We start from the raw sequence: 21201 nt of genomic DNA, 5'->3' as shown, positions 1-21201 counted from the left end.
CTACTTACAAGGGCAGGGATACGGTTGGCCTCTTCTCTTGTGCTTGTCCACAAAACCAACATGACAAATGATGTTCAGTGCTTGACAAAACAAACAAACAACCCCAGGTCAGGTGATTCTACTGAGTTCCCTTGATGTCACTCTCTAGGGACCCGCTCAAGACAAAGTACCAAGTCGGTAGAGGAGTTTGCTCTTGAGGAAGAGCGGGCAGGCCGCCTCGCTGAAGGATTGCGGGTGACCATGCGGGCAAGGAAGTGGCGATTCCAATCAGCCCGTAGCCTTGGCGCAGCAATCCAAGGCAAGGTCTCTTTTCGCTTTCCCCTTCCATCCTCTCCGTCCTCCTTTCCCTTGAAGAGAAACCGCTTCTTTGGTGTTCACCTCAGGCGCCTCGCAAGGCGATTTCGTTCCTCGGCTCGATTCGGCACCTACTGGGTCAGGGCCCCTAGGATTTGTCTCAGTCCATGGGGCTGCTGATCAGCGTCCCTGCCAGATATCAGAAAAGGCCAAGCATGAGGCACGCCTGGCTTCCCCACATATACTGGCCTGCCGCTGTCCAAGCTGCCGGAATGGGGGCCAATGCTGGGCAGGCAGGTTCTCTTCACTCCAGGGGGGAGAGCAGCCCTCCATTCTCTCCGAACCTGAGGCTCGGCAGGTACTTGGAAGACTCGGGAGATGAACTCCTTCGCAGGAATTGTTACTGCGAGGAAATAGTTGGAGGTGCGAGGGCCAGGGCCTCAGGGCTCAAGGTCGCTAGATGGCACTCCGGAGATAAGGAGTGGGGCTGGCAAGGCTGGAAGGGCAGCAAGCACTGAGGTGCGAAGCCTGAGCGAGAGGGGGAGGGGCCCAAGGATTTCTCTCCTCTGGCCCTCAGGCTGAGCTGGGGAATTCACACCTTCTCTACAGCACTGGGACCCGGCGGGAGAGCGCTGGCCCGGAACGCCTATAAAAGGCCAGCACCCGCGCTGCCGGACCGGAACTTGTGTCTTTGGGAACGGCTTTGTGGGGTTTTGTGTTGCTGGGCCTCCCCGAAGAGGTCAGGTGCTTCCCCTCTTCCTTTCGCTACTGCCTCCGCCGCTGCCGCGGAGCGGAACGGAGCGCAGCGGAACGCAGCGGAACGCAGCGGAGCCGAGCGGAGCCGAGCGGAGCCGAGCGGAGCCGAGCGGAGCCGAGCGGAGCCGAGCGGAGCCGAGCGGTCCGGCTGCTGGCGTGGTCGCTCAGTTGCCTGCTGCTTTTCATCTCGGGGAAGCTGCTCCCCATGGCAGGGAACTTCTGGCAGAGCTCCCACAATTTACAATGGATTTTCGAGAAACAAGATCTGTTGAAGGAACGCCAGAAGGACTTAAAGTTTCTCTCAGAAGAAGAGTATTGGAAACTGCAGCTATTTTTTACAAATGTTATTCAAGCTTTAGGTGAGCATCTTAAGTTAAGACAGCAAGTTGTTGCCACTGCTACAGTCTATTTCAAAAGGTTCTACGCCAGATATTCCTTGACAAGTATAGATCCTGTATTAATGGCACCTACATGTGTATTTTTGGCATCCAAAGTAGAAGAATTTGGAGAAGTTTCAAAGACAAGTTTGATTTCTGCTGCTACGTCTGTATTAAAAACTAGATTTTCATATGCCTTTCCAAAGAAATTCCCTTATAGGATGAACCACATATTAGAATGTGAATTCTACCTTGTAGAACTAATGGATTGTTGCTTGATAGTCTATCATCCTTATAGGCCTTTGCTCCAGTATGTGCAGAACATGGGCCAAGAAGACAGGTTACTTCGCGTTGCATGGAGGATAGTCAACGATACCTACAGAACGGATCTTTGCCTTCTCTATCCTCCTTTCATGATAGCCTTAGCTAGCCTACATGTAGCCTGTGTAGCACAACAAAAGGATGCTGTACAGTGGTTTGCTGAGCTTTCTGTTGATCTGGAGAAGATTTTGGAAATAATCAGGGTGATTTTAAAATTGTATGAGCAGTGGAAGAATTTTGATGAAAGAAAAGAGGTGGCAACTATCCTTAGTAAGATGCCTAAACCAAAACCACTTCCACACACTGAAGGAGAACCGGGTGCAAATGGAATCCAAAATTTGAGCTACAGCCAGTCTTAAAACATTCCTAGGACGTGCAGAGTGGACCATTAGGAATAAAACCATTGGGGTTTTTGCTGTGCTAAAGAAATAAACGGTTTTCAATAATGTCTTCAGTGGAACATATATGAGAAGGAATAACTTTCCGTCAAAAAAAAAAAAAGGCGGGGGCGGGGGCGGGGGGGAGGGGGAAAGGAAGGCAGCTAAGAGGCCCAGTTGATACAGCACCGGCCATGGACTTAGGAGGACCTGAGTTCAAATCCGGCTTCAGACACTTGACACTTACTAGCTGTGTGACCCTGGCCAAGTCACTTAACCCTAATTGCCCTGCAAAAAAAGAAGAAGAGGCCAGCACCAGCTCATGTGCAGCATTTCCTGCTCAGAACAGACATTCCAACTAGAGCTCTCGGCCCCACTGACAAGCTTCGTGGAAGCACATTGAAGGAAGGATTTCTCGCTGGGAAACGCCTTTCTCTTGCACTTCTAGACAGATGCAGAGGCTCTTTTCCTAAGGCAACTTCGAGGAAAAGGCAGGCAAGAGTGCCGACCTGCCCTTTCTCCCCGGGAAGCTCTTTTGGAGGTCACCCATAGACAAACCCTGAGAGAAGGGAAAAGTGGTAACGCGGGAGAGAAGGAAGGAGAACTTCCGAGGGAAACGGACTCAGGATAAAAGTCTGAGGATAAGGGAGCCTCCACCTCTTCTGGCTCCTCACGTTGCCCAAAGGTGCCAGCCTGCCAGTTTCCAGAAAAGATCCCCGGAACAGTGCCAGTACACAGAGTGCTGACGGAGAATTCCTCACGCTTCCTTTGAAACCCCAGTTTGTGCCACGAAGACTGGAAGATTTGGACGATGCCCTTCGGTGTGCCAAGCTCCCGGCTGAAGACCAGCCTCCTTTGTCACTGCAGTTTGTCCCAGAAAGACTGGAGTATTTGGAAGATGTCCTCGAGTGTGCCTAGCTCCCAGCTGAGGACCAGATAGGGAACAGGAGGGCTTCAGCCTGGGCAGGAAGTATGGAGCCACGGCTGCATTGCCCCAGCTGCAGTCGCTTACCTGACCTTGGCGCTTCGGCATTCAACGGAGGGGGGCGGGGGGGGGGTGGGGAGACGACGACTCCCGGAACCACTTTCCCTCTCCCTCCTGGAGGCAACTTGGAAAGCCAGGAGACCTTCTGGTCAAAGACAAGAAGCCCACCACGACTTGGAAAGGGAATGTGACCAGGTACCAGCAAGAGAGACAAGCACACGCTCACTGAAGAGAAGACAAGACAAGACATCGCTGCCCCATTGCTTTGCCCAGGTGGCAGGTGCTTGTTCATTTTCGTTTGCGGATCGGGCTGAGTGAGAGGCTCATCAGTTGGACCGACTTTACTCTTCCCGTTCAGCCTGTTGACGAAGACCGTGTTGTACCTGAGATATCTGTCTGTTTGAATGGGGCATGGGGGAGGACTGCTGCTGCTGCTGCAAATTCTGGTGATGGAGAACACGAACGTTTCAATAAAATTGTTTGCAAAGCATGACCACCTTTGTCACTCTGATGGTTTCAGGATTCTCTCTCTAAGTTTCACACAGGAAGCTCCTTCTGTGAGGGTACTGCACTCTCGGTCCATTGTCCGTACTAGCTAACTGGTGAGAGGGCGATTGGCAAGCCTGTCCTGAAGCAGAGGCTGAAAGTTGCAAGGTCTTCTCTCCTCAATGCAAAGGCCGGTTGCCCGTGCTCCTGGAGAAGGAGCTGCAACTCCAGACTCCTCGTGGACTGCAGTTCCTTCCAGGGGGAGCAACGGAACACCCGGCACGTTCTCAGAAGCTTTCCGGGGCAGCTAGGTGGTGCAGTGGATAGAGCACCGGCCCTGGAGTTAGGAGGACCTGAGTTCAAATCCAGCCTCAGACACTTAACACTTACTAGCGGTGTGACCCTGGGCAAGTCACTTAACCCCAATTGCCTCACTAAAAAAAAAAAAAAAAGAAGAAGAAGAAGCTTTCCTAGCTAGTGAGTCTCCTAGGTGCCAATCCACTCGGTTGCTCTATCCACTGTGCCACCTAGCTCCCCCTGTAGGAGACATTATGAAAATAATTTCTCTGATCTGTTTTTTTTTTCTATAGGAGACAGGCATAAAAATAAAAAACTTGACAAGGTAAATCCCTCCACCACAGCAGCTTCTTGTCTGCCACTTCTGAGGCCATTCTTCCAAGACATCAGAAATTAAGCTGCCAGTAACCCCGGCCATCACTAGTGTTAACCTGGAAATCAATGAAACAATCAATATAGGAGAAATAAGGCCTTTAATCAGGAAAGAGGAACTATGAGGAACTATAGCTTGTGGTATGAAAAATCAAGAAGCTAGGAATACCCAAAGATAGGAAGTGAGGACAGGATTTTTATGGGGTAATAGAACAAAAGGGAACTAAAAGACTGCTCCAGACTCACAACTACTTAATGTAAATTAACCTTTGACAAAAGATAGTATAGAACTGCTCTAGAGTTTAAGTATAGATGCTATTTAACTCTAAATAGAAACTAGTTAATGTAGGTAGACCCGGGGGCAGCTAGGTGGTGCAGTGGATAAAGCACCAACCCTGGATTCAGGAGGTCCTGAGTTCAAATTTGACCTCAGATACTTGACACTAGCTGTGTGACCTTGAGCAAGTCACTTAACCCTCATTTCCCCACCAAAAAAAAAAAAAGCCCAACCCTAAGGTAGGTGGACTTTTTTACATAATAACATAAAGTCCAAGGAGTAAGGTGGGGAATCATTGGGAGGGGATAGTTTTATTGGGGGAGATCCATAAATCAATCAAGAGTCTGGAAGTAACAAAGATTGGTTAGCCCCAGGCAATTCATTGACCAGGGAATGGAGAGTAGGTAGGGATCAGTCAGTTCTCAGTAAATTTGTAGTTATCACTAGTGCTACTGAGTGCACAAACAGACCTGAGACATGGTCTTCCGTGGGTAATCTTGCACAGACCTCAGGGCTTAGTCCCACACACAGAGACCTAGTAGAAATGAAGCAAGGTTGCCCTAGGATAAGCAGATACACCTCTACCTATCCTAGCCTTGGGCTGCACATATACCTGAGGCTTCACATAGAGCAATCAACTACAAGTACAAAGAGTTTGTTAATCCACTCACTATTTCACTTAAGGACTGAGGAGATCAAAGAAAGAGGGAAAGGAGCCATATGTAAAGAAATGTTTGAAATGACTCTTTTGTGTAATGGCAAAGAATTGGAAACTAAAAGGATATTAATAACTTGGGAAAAGACTGAACAATTTTGAACAGCTGAATATGATAGAATACTGTTGTGCTATAAAATAGAAAGGGGTGGTTTCAGAACAAACTGAGAAGAGTTGTATGAACTGATAGAGTGAAAAGAGCAGAACCAGTGGAACACTGTGATGCAAACACAGCAATATTGTAAAGATAATCAACTCTGAAAGACTTGACAATTCTAATAACCACAATGATAAATGACAATTCCAAGGGACTCATGAAGAAACATTCTACTCACCTGCACATAGAGAAATGATGGACTTAGATTGCAAACTGAAGTATATGCTGTTAACCTGGAAATTAAGGAAACAATCAATATAGGAGAAATAAGGTCTTTAATCGGGGCAGAGGAACTATATAGCTCGTGGTATCGCAAAGCTCGGAAGCTAAGAATAACCAAAGATGGGAACAGAGGACAGGGTTTTTAATAGGGTAACAGAACAGAAAGATTGCTTCAGAGTGACACATAGCTAACTAATGTAAATGAACCTTTGACAAAAGAAATAATAGAACAGTTCCTAAGTTAAGTATAGGCATTACTGACTCTGAATAGAAATTACTTAATGTAGGTGGACCCTTTTAACATTAATAACATAAAGTCCAGGGAGTAAGGTGGGGAACATAGGGAGGGGATAAGTTGCTTGGGGGAAGGTCCATAAGTCCATTAAGAGTCTGGAAATGACAAAGACAGTCAGCCTCGGGCAATTCATTTGCCTGGGAAAGAGGGGACTGGGTGGGCAATCAGTTCTCAGTAAATTTTGCAGTTCTCAATGTTCTTCACTTTCTTTCTTCTTTTTTTCTCTTTCTTTTTTCTACATGACTAATGTGGGAATTTATTTTAGATTGAAGTGGGATAGAATTTGGGGTCTGATTGATTGTGAGTCATCCCAAAAGAATTACAAGATTCAGTGACAGTTTCTCAAGTTTTATTGCAATACTGTGAGTGACCACAGGGAGAGAGCCAGAATAGTGGAAAGGTATCTCTCCCAAATAAGGAAAGGAAATGCAGTTATGTTTATAGTATAGATAAATTGATTATCAGTCTCATTATAATATCCTCCACCTTGGGGAGGTACAGGGGAGGGGCTATCCTAATTAGGAGTTCCAGGGGTCCTAAGCCAACTCCCGAGATGGTTACCTTTGTCAGTGGAGGTGTGTTTTGGGGGTTTACATGTCATAAGGTGAATCTGAGGACAAATTTGGCCTTTTCTGCACATGTCTCTTTCTGATTCCCATGGCTAGTTTCAAATATAATAATTTTTCTTTAGAATTTCTATAGCCTTGTCATTTCCTTTATTGTTATTTAACCTCACCCGTTTTTATGTGTACTGATCACTGTGGGTAGGAGAACCTAGCATAAGATATCCATTAACTGGGGTCTGGCTCCCTTTTGGAGGTAATATATAAATTAAAGCTTGGGTCTTAGGTTTTTCTATTAACCCCTTTTTGCCTCCTACATCAAAATGACTATAGATATTTGTATTTTAAAAAATTTCTTGTCTTCTCTATGGTTGGTGAAGGGACAAGTGGCAGAGAAAGAAATTAAAATTCAAATTAGCTTTTTTCTCTAAAAAGAGAGTGAATGGGAAGAGGAAGAGGTCAGTAGTAAGATAAGGAATGCTCTCAACCTTGAACTTCTCAATAGTTGGTATGAAAGCTCTCTTAACTGCAGAAAAGACAGGAGCCCTCCATATCCTAATAACTTGACATTTGGGACATGCTTGGAAGACTAATGAGAGATTATTAGTCAAGATTAATTGTTTGTGGGGAGTGAATAATTGGATGATTCTCAGAAAGTTTCTCAGGGCTAAAGGTAACTAGATGAGGTGCTAAGGAGAGAGCTGATTGAGGAGGGGACAGAAAGTATTGAGGGAAAGGGGGAGAGACAAAAGGATTTCCCTCTTGTGCCACTCCTGCTGAGGATGGGATTCCCACCTTCTCAATGTAAAAAGGACAGCGAAAGACATCCCTGAGGAAAGGCATATAAAAGGCCAGCACCAGCTCCTTTGCAGTGATTCCTGCTCAGAGCAGAAATTCCAACTGCAGCTGTGTTCTGATTGAGAAGCCTCCTGCAAGGACATTAAAGGTAGGTCCCCTCCTGGGGAAATTCCTTTGTCTTTGACTTCTATAAAAATGGGGAGATACCTTGTATGAGGGACTGAGGAGAGATCATTTACTTAGGAGACTGAGAGTCAATACAGTGACTACTGGGGTTCACTCAGTGCTAGGTACAAGGTCCCTGTTCCTAGATCCAAAATCAAATTCCTTGCCTGCTTCAGCCTCAGTCTCTCCTCTTCTGCCAAGATAGGGAACTTCCTGCCTTACAGTATCCTTACTCCCACAGCCTTTTGTGTCCAGTATCCAGAGACTGGCACTTCTGGGCCATGATGTCAGCAGGATGATGACAGGAGACCAGGTCCACTCAAGGGGACCAGTGTCTGGATTTGGGATCCCCTGCTAACTAGGTGTGGAGTATCTTAACTAGAATGAGTATTCACACTGAAGTCATGGGAGAACTCCTGAACTAGCCTCCAAAGGACACTGGAGCAATAGTGCACTAATTGCTATGACCTCAGTGGGCAGTCAGTCCACTGAGAGGAAGAAGATAGGAAAAAGGGCCCTAATCCAGTGGTTTCAGAGTCATCCAGTTCGGAATTAGGTAATAGCCTTGAGCTGAGGAAATAGGAAAGAGGGCATGCTAAGAAAGGATAGAGGGGAGGGCTGGAAATGTTAGGCAAGAACACATGACCCTGACTTCTAGTGATAACCCATTTTCTTCATCCTTTTTGCAGTTTAACTTCTAGGTAAAAAAGCAGTATACAGTGCTGGCCTCCACTTTCTTAACCTGGCAGAGAGAAAGAAGTGAAAAAGGTGTGGAAGTTAAAGAAAAGGAAGAACTTCAGGAAGAGAAGGAATCTGGAAAAAAGCCTGAAGATACCATGTCAGTTTCAAGTGACCCAGCGAATAGTGGAAGCGAAGAGAGTCCCGAGGAATTTATTTTTCTTTCTTTGTCCCCTGAGTTTGTCCCAAGACACTTTGAAGACTTGGAAGATGCTCTTGTGTGTCCAGACCTCCCTTCTTCCTACCAGACTGACAAAGACGACGGCAGTGATCACATTGATTCTGATCGTAGCATTGACAATGATTACAGAACTGACCTCAGTGAACATCCCAGCCAAGATGATCATGCCAAAGATGTCTACAGCAGTGGCTATGGTGAGTAGTGAGAGAAGAGTTCTTGGAGAGGCTTGAGGAGGACTAAAAATGTTGGGAATAGCTCCTGCAGTGAGTGGGAGAAGGAATCTGTCAAGGAGCACAAAAAGGATGACTTGATTTGGAAGGAATTAACAAATATTGATATTGACATTTGTCAGTATGATTTCCCTCACATAGTCTTGTTCCCTTCTTTTTGGGGGGCCAGGCAAACGGGGGTTAAGTGACTTGCCCAGGGTCACACAGCTAGTAAGTGTCAAGTGTCTGAGGCCAGATTTGAACTCAGGTACTCCTGAATCCAGGGCTGGTGCTTTATCCACTGTGCCACCTAGCCGCCCCGTCTTGTTCCCTTCTTGAGACCACTTGAGTGTACCCTCTCATCATCACATGCCCCATTTCTTCTCTTTCACAGTCAAATGCCGAGAACAAGAACTCTACACTTTAGAAGTGCAAGAGGAGAAAGAAGAGCACAAAGAGCATGAAGTAAAAAGTCCTGAATCCCCACCTTTGGGCTCCACTTTGGTTGATGGTGCCTCCATTTCTTCAAGGGATGCAGAGAGCAGTGGAAGTGAAGGGAGTTCTGATGAACTTGGCTACCAAATGTGGAGCAAGAGGGGGTCTGCCCTTGCTGGATGGGTGGAGCCCTATCAGTGTCCCAGCTACACATCCTCTCCTCACTTTTGTGAGTTGAACCTGGAGGAACCCATTCAATACATTCCAGTCTGCATTTTGGAGTCTGCCAGTGACCAGGAGGGATTATGTGAGGAGGTAGATGAGGCCACTTCCTTCTGTTGCTTTCCTCAGATTCTCTCCCTCTTTTGCTCTTGCTTTTATTCTCTTTTATTCTGGGCCTATTTCTGGATGTACTCTTCCGGTTCTTAGTTATCTTACAGAAGGGAAGTGTAGAAGTCTTTACAACTGCACTTACCTAACCTCTCCCTTTTGGAGACAGCTTTTTTTTTTTAAGGATTCCCCATAATTAAGTGGCAAAACTCTACAGAAAACACATTGCCAAAGAAAAGATTCACCTATCACTGTAGAAGTGCAAGAGGAGGAAGAAAAAGCACAAAGAGCATGAAGCAAGAAATCAAGAGATCATGAGATCCTCCTTCAGGATCCACTTTGGTTGATGGTGCCATTGTGTCTGCTTCAAGTAACCCAGAGAGCAGTGGAAGTAATGAGAGTTCTGATGGAGAATTCTTTGTGGCTCCTTTGTCCCCCTCATTTGTCCCAGGACAACTGGAAGGTTTAGAACATGGCCTCATGCATCCCAGACTCCCACCTAGCTACCAGAGCAATAAGGAGTCTTTGTTGAATGGGTGAGGCAGTTGGGGTTAAGTGACTTGCCCAGGGTCACACAGCTAGTAAGTGTCTGAGGCCTGATTTGAACTCAGGTACTCCTGACTCCAGGGCCGGTGCTCTATCCACTGCGCGATCTAGCTGCCCCAAAAAGGAGCATTTTTCTCTGTATATGAACATTGCAATCTTGTGTCAGTGCTACTAATGAGAATGTGAGTGTGCCTGGGAAGACTTTCCTGAAGCAGAGGTTGAAAGTTAGAAATGTTTTATTAATATAATTTGTCTTGCTGACCTTGATATTGCTTATTAGCATAGCAGGGTCATGCTTGGCCACACCTTATTCCTGTTTTTCTCGTGGGAAAGTTTTTGAAGGATCCTTTGGGGCTTTGGGATCTATAACTTTCTTGGTTCCACTACATTTCCGCAATAAGTAGAAATTTTCTAAAGCTAGTTTCAACTTGATCCCTTTGATCTTCTGATTTACTGACAATATGACATCTCCAGACAATATGAAATCACTACTCGGGCTTGTTCTTGAAGGCATGTAACCTCACTGAAGTGGAAATCCAGGAAAGGAAGTGCAAACAATAGCAAGAAGCTCTCCTTTTTTTTTTTTTTTAATTAATGTAATTTGGATGTGCCAGTGCTCCTGGCCAAGGAGGTGTCTCCATGACACTCCCCTGGCTATGTATTCCAGTACCCTAATAAATCTATTTTACAAGATTTGTGGTGTTTTTGTTTTTTGTGTTTTGACAATTAGACAATTAATACTAAAGAGGGCTTGGCTAGACAGTGGCACCTATTAATATGGGAGCTTAGTAATTCCTACATAGCTTTTCCCCCTTTTCTTCCTTTTTCTATCTTATCTCTACTCTGATATATGAATGCTTGAAATAAAGCCTTCTGGGCTTAGCCGATTCAACCACTTCCAACTTCCAGTAATTAGATGCTGACTTACCTACTTCTTTCTTTCTTTCATTGAGGCAATTGGGGTTAAGTGACTTGCCCAGAGTCACACAGCTAGTAAGTGTTAAGTGTCTGAGGCCAAATTTGAACTAGGTCCTCCTGAATCCAGGGTTGGTTGGTGCTCTCTCCACTGCACCACCTAGCTTCCCCTTACCTACTTCTCTTTGACTTCTCCAGGATAAAAACAAGTGAAACTTTCAAATGCATTATAAAAAAATCTAGGTAAACTATTTTCTTTTGGGAGTAGGGTGGGGCAATGAGGATGAAGTGACCTGAGCAGGGTCACACAAAATACTTCAGCAGTGCCACTGACAAAGATAGTGTTTTGAAAATCAATTTTATTAATTTGTGACAAAGCATAATTGTATTCTGGGCCTATTTCTGGATGTACTCTTCAGGTTCTTAGTTATCTTACAGAAGGTGACGTTGTTTCCACGCTTTTGGAACTCCACATGATCTGTATACACTTTTGCTAATCAAGTAGTCCCTTTTGAGTGTTAGCTGGAAAGATTATATCTCAACATTCCAACCATGTGTAAATCTTTTGTAAGTCTTTTGGAATTGCCTTAGATCATTGTATTGCTGAGAATAGCTAAGCCTAGCATAGGGTCATAGATGCTTAATAGCTGCTCTCTTAATAGGTCTCTTAACTGCTGTCTACCTCACTTTCAACTATAAAATGGGCATAATGATAGCACCCACCTCAGAAGGTTGTGAGAATCAAATGGGATAATACTTAAGAGGGCCATGAAACCTTCTGGTCAAAAACAAGAAGCCCACGAGGACTAGAAAAGGAAATATGACCACGTACCACCCAGAGAGACAAACACATGCCCACTGAAGAGAAGACAAGACATCGCTGTCCCATTGCTTTGCCCAGGTGGCAGGTGCTTGTTCATTTTCGTTTGCGGATCGGGCTGAGTGAGAGGCTCATCAGTAGGACCGACTTTACTCTTCCCGTTCAGCCTGTTGACGAAGACCGTGTTGTACCTGAGATATCTGTCTGTTTGAATGGGGCATGGGGGAGGACTGCTGCTGCTGCTGCAAATTCTGGTGATGGAGAACACGAACGTTTCAATAAAATTGTTTGCAAAGCATGACCACCTTTGTCACTCTGGTGGTTTCAGGATTCTCTAAGTTTCACACAGGAAGCTCCTTCTGTGAGGGTACTGCAAGCTCGGTCCGTCGTCCCTACTAGCTAACTGGTGAGAGGGCGATTGGCAAGCCTGTCCTGAAGCAGAGGCTGAAAGTTGCAAGGTCTTCTCTCCTCAATGCAAAGGCCGGGTGCCCGTGCTCCTGGCGAAGGAGGTGCAGCCCCAGACTCCTCGTGCCCTGCAGTGCCCTCCAGGGGGAGCAACGGAACACCCGGCACGTTCTCAGAAGCTTTCCTAGCTAGTGACCCTGCGTGAGTCTCCTAGGTGCCATCCCACTCCGTTGTCTCAATTCGGCAATGGCCAGAAGAAGAGCGGGGACCTGGGACGGTTGTCTTGAGCATCCCATGAGAAAATCACGAAGACAGCTTGACCAGGTACTGGGCTCCAAGTCAGTAGGCGCTTAGGGATTCCTCCGACTCCCATAGCTCCTACCTGCTTTCTCTTCTTTCTTCCTAGCCTCCCACTTGCCTTTTCTGTCCCTCCTTGTTTTCCAGCCTCCTCTTCGTTCAGCAGATGCCAGCTAGGAGGAATCCCATTTCATTTGCGTTTGCCAACTCTTGGCAGCAGCCATTGGAGTGAGGAGAGTGCTTGAATGCTGTCCCCTCCCTTGCCTGTGGAATGAGCTGAAAGAGAGCTAAGGCCGCGCTAAGGGAGAGGCCAAGGCTTTCTGTCAAGGACTGCATGGAACAGGAGCATATCATTGCAGCTTCCACCTCACTGGCTTTTCTTGACCACCTGCACTTTTCCATCCAGTCGTCAGGATCCTAGAACGTGGAGCAAGCCCCAGGGCACTCCACAAAAGACGGTCTTGCCACTGGACCTCGACCCTTCCAGAACTCCTTCGGGCCCTTGACCCTTCCACTACTTACAAGGGCAGGGATACGGTTGGCCTCTTCTCTTGTGCTTGTCCACAAAACCAACATGACAAATGATGTTCAGTGCTTGACAAAACAAACAAACAACCCCAGGTCAGGTGATTCTACTGAGTTCCCTTGATGTCACTCTCTAGGGACCCGCTCAAGACAAAGTACCAAGTCGGTAGAGGAGTTTGCTCTTGAGGAAGAGCGGGCAGGCCGCCTCGCTGAAGGATTGCGGGTGACCATGCGGGCAAGGAAGTGGCGATTCCAATCAGCCCGTAGCCTTGGCGCAGCAATCCAAGGCAAGGTCTCTTTTCGCTTTCCCCTTCCATCCTCTCCGTCCTCCTTTCCCTTGAAGAGAAACCGCTTCTTTGGTGTTCACCTCAGGCGCCTCGCAAGGCGATTTCGTTCCTCGGCTCGATTCGGCACCTACTGGGTCAGGGCCCCTAGGATTTGTCTCAGTCCATGGGGCTGCTGATCAGCGTCCCTGCCAGATATCAGAAAAGGCCAAGCATGAGGCACGCCTGGCTTCCCCACATATACTGGCCTGCCGCTGTCCAAGCTGCCGGAATGGGGGCCAATGCTGGGCAGGCAGGTTCTCTTCACTCCAGGGGGGAGAGCAGCCCTCCATTCTCTCCGAACCTGAGGCTCGGCAGGTACTTGGAAGACTCGGGAGATGAACTCCTTCGCAGGAATTGTTACTGCGAGGAAATAGTTGGAGGTGCGAGGGCCAGGGCCTCAGGGCTCAAGGTCGCTAGATGGCACTCCGGAGATAAGGAGTGGGGCTGGCAAGGCTGGAAGGGCAGCAAGCACTGAGGTGCGAAGCCTGAGCGAGAGGGGGAGGGGCCCAAGGATTTCTCTCCTCTGGCCCTCAGGCTGAGCTGGGGAATTCACACCTTCTCTACAGCACTGGGACCCGGCGGGAGAGCGCTGGCCCGGAACGCCTATAAAAGGCCAGCACCCGCGCTGCCGGACCGGAACTTGTGTCTTTGGGAACGGCTTTGTGGGGTTTTGTGTTGCTGGGCCTCCCCGAAGAGGTCAGGTGCTTCCCCTCTTCCTTTCGCTACTGCCTCCGCCGCTGCCGCGGAGCGGAACGGAGCGCAGCGGAACGCAGCGGAACGCAGCGGAGCCGAGCGGAGCCGAGCGGAGCCGAGCGGAGCCGAGCGGAGCCGAGCGGAGCCGAGCGGAGCCGAGCGGTCCGGCTGCTGGCGTGGTCGCTCAGTTGCCTGCTGCTTTTCATCTCGGGGAAGCTGCTCCCCATGGCAGGGAACTTCTGGCAGAGCTCCCACAATTTACAATGGATTTTCGAGAAACAAGATCTGTTGAAGGAACGCCAGAAGGACTTAAAGTTTCTCTCAGAAGAAGAGTATTGGAAACTGCAGCTATTTTTTACAAATGTTATTCAAGCTTTAGGTGAGCATCTTAAGTTAAGACAGCAAGTTGTTGCCACTGCTACAGTCTATTTCAAAAGGTTCTACGCCAGATATTCCTTGACAAGTATAGATCCTGTATTAATGGCACCTACATGTGTATTTTTGGCATCCAAAGTAGAAGAATTTGGAGAAGTTTCAAAGACAAGTTTGATTTCTGCTGCTACGTCTGTATTAAAAACTAGATTTTCATATGCCTTTCCAAAGAAATTCCCTTATAGGATGAACCACATATTAGAATGTGAATTCTACCTTGTAGAACTAATGGATTGTTGCTTGATAGTCTATCATCCTTATAGGCCTTTGCTCCAGTATGTGCAGAACATGGGCCAAGAAGACAGGTTACTTCGCGTTGCATGGAGGATAGTCAACGATACCTACAGAACGGATCTTTGCCTTCTCTATCCTCCTTTCATGATAGCCTTAGCTAGCCTACATGTAGCCTGTGTAGCACAACAAAAGGATGCTGTACAGTGGTTTGCTGAGCTTTCTGTTGATCTGGAGAAGATTTTGGAAATAATCAGGGTGATTTTAAAATTGTATGAGCAGTGGAAGAATTTTGATGAAAGAAAAGAGGTGGCAACTATCCTTAGTAAGATGCCTAAACCAAAACCACTTCCACACACTGAAGGAGAACCGGGTGCAAATGGAATCCAAAATTTGAGCTACAGCCAGTCTTAAAACATTCCTAGGACGTGCAGAGTGGACCATTAGGAATAAAACCATTGGGGTTTTTGCTGTGCTAAAGAAATAAACGGTTTTCAATAATGTCTTCAGTGGAACATATATGAGAAGGAATAACTTTCCGTCAAAAAAAAAAAAAGGCGGGGGCGGGGGCGGGGGGAGGGGGAAAGGAAGGCAGCTAAGAGGCCCAGTTGATACAGCACCGGCCATGGACTTAGGAGGACCTGAGTTCAAATCCGGCTTCAGACACTTGACACTTACTAGCTGTGTGACCCTGGCCAAGTCACTTAACCCTAATTGCCCTGCAAAAAAAGAAGAAGAGGCCAGCACCAGCTCATGTGCAGCATTTCCTGCTCAGAACAGACATTCCAACTAGAGCTCTCGGCCCCACTGACAAGCTTCGTGGAAGCACATTGAAGGAAGGATTTCTCGCTGGGAAACGCCTTTCTCTTGCACTTCTAGACAGATGCAGAGGCTCTTTTCCTAAGGCAACTTCGAGGAAAAGGCAGGCAAGAGTGCCGACCTGCCCTTTCTCCCCGGGAAGCTCTTTTGGAGGTCACCCATAGACAAACCCTGAGAGAAGGGAAAAGTGGTAACGCGGGAGAGAAGGAAGGAGAACTTCCGAGGGAAACGGACTCAGGATAAAAGTCTGAGGATAAGGGAGCCTCCACCTCTTCTGGCTCCTCACGTTGCCCAAAGGTGCCAGCCTGCCAGTTTCCAGAAAAGATCCCCGGAACAGTGCCAGTACACAGAGTGCTGACGGAGAATTCCTCACGCTTCCTTTGAAACCCCAGTTTGTGCCACGAAGACTGGAAGATTTGGACGATGCCCTTCGGTGTGCCAAGCTCCCGGCTGAAGACCAGCCTCCTTTGTCACTGCAGTTTGTCCCAGAAAGACTGGAGTATTTGGAAGATGTCCTCGAGTGTGCCTAGCTCCCAGCTGAGGACCAGATAGGGAACAGGAGGGCTTCAGCCTGGGCAGGAAGTATGGAGCCACGGCTGCATTGCCCCAGCTGCAGTCGCTTACCTGACCTTGGCGCTTCGGCATTCAACGGAGGGGGGCGGGGGGGGGGGGGGGAGACGACGACTCCCGGAACCACTTTCCCTCTCCCTCCTGGAGGCAACTTGGAAAGCCAGGAGACCTTCTGGTCAAAGACAAGAAGCCCACCACGACTTGGAAAGGGAATGTGACCAGGTACCAGCAAGAGAGACAAGCACACGCTCACTGAAGAGAAGACAAGACAAGACATCGCTGCCCCATTGCTTTGCCCAGGTGGCAGGTGCTTGTTCATTTTCGTTTGCGGATCGGGCTGAGTGAGAGGCTCATCAGTTGGACCGACTTTACTCTTCCCGTTCAGCCTGTTGACGAAGACCGTGTTGTACCTGAGATATCTGTCTGTTTGAATGGGGCATGGGGGAGGACTGCTGCTGCTGCTGCAAATTCTGGTGATGGAGAACACGAACGTTTCAATAAAATTGTTTGCAAAGCATGACCACCTTTGTCACTCTGATGGTTTCAGGATTCTCTCTCTAAGTTTCACACAGGAAGCTCCTTCTGTGAGGGTACTGCACTCTCGGTCCATTGTCCGTACTAGCTAACTGGTGAGAGGGCGATTGGCAAGCCTGTCCCGAAGCAGAGGCTGAAAGTTGCAAGGTCTTCTCTCCTCAATGCAAAGGCCGGTTGCCCGTGCTCCTGGAGAAGGAGGTGCAGCTCCAGACTCCTCGTGGACTGCAGTTCCTTCCAGGGGGAGCAACGGAACACCCGGCACGTTCTCAGAAGCTTTCCGGGGCAGCTAGGTGGTGCAGTGGATAGAGCACCGGCCCTGGAGTTAGGAGGACCTGAGTTCAAATCCAGCCTCAGACACTTAACACTTACTAGCGGTGTGACCCTGGGCAAGTCACTTAACCCCAATTGCCTCACTAAAAAAAAGAAGAAGAAGAAGAAGAAGAAGCTTTCCTAGCTAGTGAGTCTCCTAGGTGCCAATCCACTCGGTTGCTCTATCCACTGTGCCACCTAGCTCCCCCTGTAGGAGACATTATGAAAATAATTTCTCTGATCTGTTTTTTTTTTCTATAGGAGACAGGCATAAAAATAAAAAACTTGACAAGGTAAATCCCTCCACCACAGCAGCTTCTTGTCTGCCACTTCTGAGGCCATTCTTCCAAGACATCAGAAATTAAGCTGCCAGTAACCCCGGCCATCACTAGTGTTAACCTGGAAATCAATGAAACAATCAATATAGGAGAAATAAGGCCTTTAATCAGGAAAGAGGAACTATGAGGAACTATAGCTTGTGGTATGAAAAATCAAGAAGCTAGGAATACCCAAAGATAGGAAGTGAGGACAGGATTTTTATGGGGTAATAGAACAAAAGGGAACTAAAAGACTGCTCCAGACTCACAACTACTTAATGTAAATTAACCTTTGACAAAAGATAGTATAGAACTGCTCTAGAGTTTAAGTATAGATGCTATTTAACTCTAAATAGAAACTAGTTAATGTAGGTAGACCCGGGGGCAGCTAGGTGGTGCAGTGGATAAAGCACCAACCCTGGATTCAGGAGGTCCTGAGTTCAAATTTGACCTCAGATACTTGACACTAGCTGTGTGACCTTGAGCAAGTCACTTAACCCTCATTTCCCCACCAAAAAAAAAAAAAGCCCAACCCTAAGGTAGGTGGACTTTTTTACATAATAACATAAAGTCCAAGGAGTAAGGTGGGGAATCATTGGGAGGGGATAGTTTTATTGGGGGAGATCCATAAATCAATCAAGAGTCTGGAAGTAACAAAGATTGGTTAGCCCCAGGCAATTCATTGACCAGGGAATGGAGAGTAGGTAGGGATCAGTCAGTTCTCAGTAAATTTGTAGTTATCACTAGTGCTACTGAGTGCACAAACAGACCTGAGACATGGTCTTCCGTGGGTAATCTTGCACAGACCTCAGGGCTTAGTCCCACACACAGAGACCTAGTAGAAATGAAGCAAGGTTGCCCTAGGATAAGCAGATACACCTCTACCTATCCTAGCCTTGGGCTGCACATATACCTGAGGCTTCACATAGAGCAATCAACTACAAGTACAAAGAGTTTGTTAATCCACTCACTATTTCACTTAAGGACTGAGGAGATCAAAGAAAGAGGGAAAGGAGCCATATGTAAAGAAATGTTTGAAATGACTCTTTTGTGTAATGGCAAAGAATTGGAAACTAAAAGGATATTAATAACTTGGGAAAAGACTGAACAATTTTGAACAGCTGAATATGATAGAATACTGTTGTGCTATAAAATAGAAAGGGGTGGTTTCAGAACAAACTGAGAAGAGTTGTATGAACTGATAGAGTGAAAAGAGCAGAACCAGTGGAACACTGTGATGCAAACACAGCAATATTGTAAAGATAATCAACTCTGAAAGACTTGACAATTCTAATAACCACAATGATAAATGACAATTCCAAGGGACTCATGAAGAAACATTCCACTCACCTGCACATAGAGAAATGATGGACTTAGATTGCAAACTGAAGTATATGCTGTTAACCTGGAAATTAAGGAAACAATCAATATAGGAGAAATAAGGTCTTTAATCGGGGCAGAGGAACTATATAGCTCGTGGTATCGCAAAGCTCGGAAGCTAAGAATAACCAAAGATGGGAACAGAGGACAGGGTTTTTAATAGGGTAACAGAACAGAAAGATTGCTTCAGAGTGACACATAGCTAACTAATGTAAATGAACCTTTGACAAAAGAAATAATAGAACAGTTCCTAAGTTAAGTATAGGCATTACTGACTCTGAATAGAAATTACTTAATGTAGGTGGACCCTTTTAACATTAATAACATAAAGTCCAGGGAGTAAGGTGGGGAACATAGGGAGGGGATAAGTTGCTTGGGGGAAGGTCCATAAGTCCATTAAGAGTCTGGAAATGACAAAGACAGTCAGCCTCGGGCAATTCATTTGCCTGGGAAAGAGGGGACTGGGTGGGCAATCAGTTCTCAGTAAATTTTGCAGTTCTCAATGTTCTTCACTTTCTTTCTTCTTTTTTTCTCTTTCTTTTTTCTACATGACTAATGTGGGAATTTATTTTAGATTGAAGTGGGATAGAATTTGGGGTCTGATTGATTGTGAGTCATCCCAAAAGAATTACAAGATTCAGTGACAGTTTCTCAAGTTTTATTGCAATACTGTGAGTGACCACAGGGAGAGAGCCAGAATAGTGGAAAGGTATCTCTCCCAAATAAGGAAAGGAAATGCAGTTATGTTTATAGTATAGATAAATTGATTATCAGTCTCATTATAATATCCTCCACCTTGGGGAGGTACAGGGGAGGGGCTATCCTAATTAGGAGTTCCAGGGGTCCTAAGCCAACTCCCGAGATGGTTACCTTTGTCAGTGGAGGTGTGTTTTGGGGGTTTACATGTCATAAGGTGAATCTGAGGACAAATTTGGCCTTTTCTGCACATGTCTCTTTCTGATTCCCATGGCTAGTTTCAAATATAATAATTTTTCTTTAGAATTTCTATAGCCTTGTCATTTCCTTTATTGTTATTTAACCTCACCCGTTTTTATGTGTACTGATCACTGTGGGTAGGAGAACCTAGCATAAGATATCCATTAACTGGGGTCTGGCTCCCTTTTGGAGGTAATATATAAATTAAAGCTTGGGTCTTAGGTTTTTCTATTAACCCCTTTTTGCCTCCTACATCAAAATGACTATAGATATTTGTATTTTAAAAAATTTCTTGTCTTCTCTATGGTTGGTGAAGGGACAAGTGGCAGAGAAAGAAATTAAAATTCAAATTAGCTTTTTTCTCTAAAAAGAGAGTGAATGGGAAGAGGAAGAGGTCAGTAGTAAGATAAGGAATGCTCTCAACCTTGAACTTCTCAATAGTTGGTATGAAAGCTCTCTTAACTGCAGAAAAGACAGGAGCCCTCCATATCCTAATAACTTGACATTTGGGACATGCTTGGAAGACTAATGAGAGATTATTAGTCAAGATTAATTGTTTGTGGGGAGTGAATAATTGGATGATTCTCAGAAAGTTTCTCAGGGCTAAAGGTAACTAGATGAGGTGCTAAGGAGAGAGCTGATTGAGGAGGGGACAGAAAGTATTGAGGGAAAGGGGGAGAGACAAAAGGATTTCCCTCTTGTGCCACTCCTGCTGAGGATGGGATTCCCACCTTCTCAATGTAAAAAGGACAGCGAAAGACATCCCTGAGGAAAGGCATATAAAAGGCCAGCACCAGCTCCTTTGCAGTGATTCCTGCTCAGAGCAGAAATTCCAACTGCAGCTGTGTTCTGATTGAGAAGCCTCCTGCAAGGACATTAAAGGTAGGTCCCCTCCTGGGGAAATTCCTTTGTCTTTGACTTCTATAAAAATGGGGAGATACCTTGTATGAGGGACTGAGGAGAGATCATTTACTTAGGAGACTGAGAGTCAATACAGTGACTACTGGGGTTCACTCAGTGCTAGGTACAAGGTCCCTGTTCCTAGATCCAAAATCAAATTCCTTGCCTGCTTCAGCCTCAGTCTCTCCTCTTCTGCCAAGATAGGGAACTTCCTGCCTTACAGTATCCTTACTCCCACAGCCTTTTGTGTCCAGTATCCAGAGACTGGCACTTCTGGGCCATGATGTCAGCAGGATGATGACAGGAGACCAGGTCCACTCAAGGGGACCAGTGTCTGGATTTGGGATCCCCTGCTAACTAGGTGTGGAGTATCTTAACTAGAATGAGTATTCACACTGAAGTCATGGGAGAACTCCTGAACTAGCCTCCAAAGGACACTGGAGCAATAGTGCACTAATTGCTATGACCTCAGTGGGCAGTCAGTCCACTGAGAGGAAGAAGATAGGAAAAAGGGCCCTAATCCAGTGGTTTCAGAGTCATCCAGTTCGGAATTAGGTAATAGCCTTGAGCTGAGGAAATAGGAAAGAGGGCATGCTAAGAAAGGATAGAGGGGAGGGCTGGAAATGTTAGGCAAGAACACATGACCCTGACTTCTAGTGATAACCCATTTTCTTCATCCTTTTTGCAGTTTAACTTCTAGGTAAAAAAGCAGTATACAGTGCTGGCCTCCACTTTCTTAACCTGGCAGAGAGAAAGAAGTGAAAAAGGTGTGGAAGTTAAAGAAAAGGAAGAACTTCAGGAAGAGAAGGAATCTGGAAAAAAGCCTGAAGATACCATGTCAGTTTCAAGTGACCCAGCGAATAGTGGAAGCGAAGAGAGTCCCGAGGAATTTATTT

At 46.4% G+C, this 21201-nt stretch overlaps 2 protein-coding genes across 2 annotated transcripts; both read left to right on the top strand.

The window, feature by feature from the left end:
• Nucleotides 1–1228: 1228 nt before the first annotated feature.
• On the top strand, nucleotides 1229–2107 carry LOC122746507 (cyclin-C-like). Its single transcript, XM_043992155.1, has one exon. The coding sequence runs from the start codon at nucleotides 1256–1258 to the stop codon at nucleotides 2105–2107; it is 852 nt and encodes a 283-aa protein (XP_043848090.1). The 5' UTR covers nucleotides 1229–1255.
• Nucleotides 2108–14075: 11968 nt separating this feature from the next.
• On the top strand, nucleotides 14076–14954 carry LOC122746508 (cyclin-C-like). The gene has a single exon (XM_043992156.1). The coding sequence runs from the start codon at nucleotides 14103–14105 to the stop codon at nucleotides 14952–14954; it is 852 nt and encodes a 283-aa protein (XP_043848091.1). The 5' UTR covers nucleotides 14076–14102.
• The last annotated feature ends 6247 nt before the right edge of the window (nucleotides 14955–21201 follow it).

This window comes from Dromiciops gliroides, chromosome 3, assembly GCF_019393635.1.
Source record: "Dromiciops gliroides isolate mDroGli1 chromosome 3, mDroGli1.pri, whole genome shotgun sequence".
In the NCBI taxonomy this organism is placed as follows: Eukaryota; Metazoa; Chordata; class Mammalia; order Microbiotheria; family Microbiotheriidae; genus Dromiciops; species Dromiciops gliroides.
Note: the sequence above shows the minus strand (reverse complement) of the source record. Positions and strands in the feature narration are given on the sequence as shown.

Bases quoted from the DNA above. Each gene is read 5' to 3' on its own strand.
- LOC122746507 (XM_043992155.1), top strand. From the start codon at position 1,256: ATGGCAGGGAACTTCTGGCAGAGCTCCCACAATTTACAATGGATTTTC.
- LOC122746508 (XM_043992156.1), top strand. From the start codon at position 14,103: ATGGCAGGGAACTTCTGGCAGAGCTCCCACAATTTACAATGGATTTTC.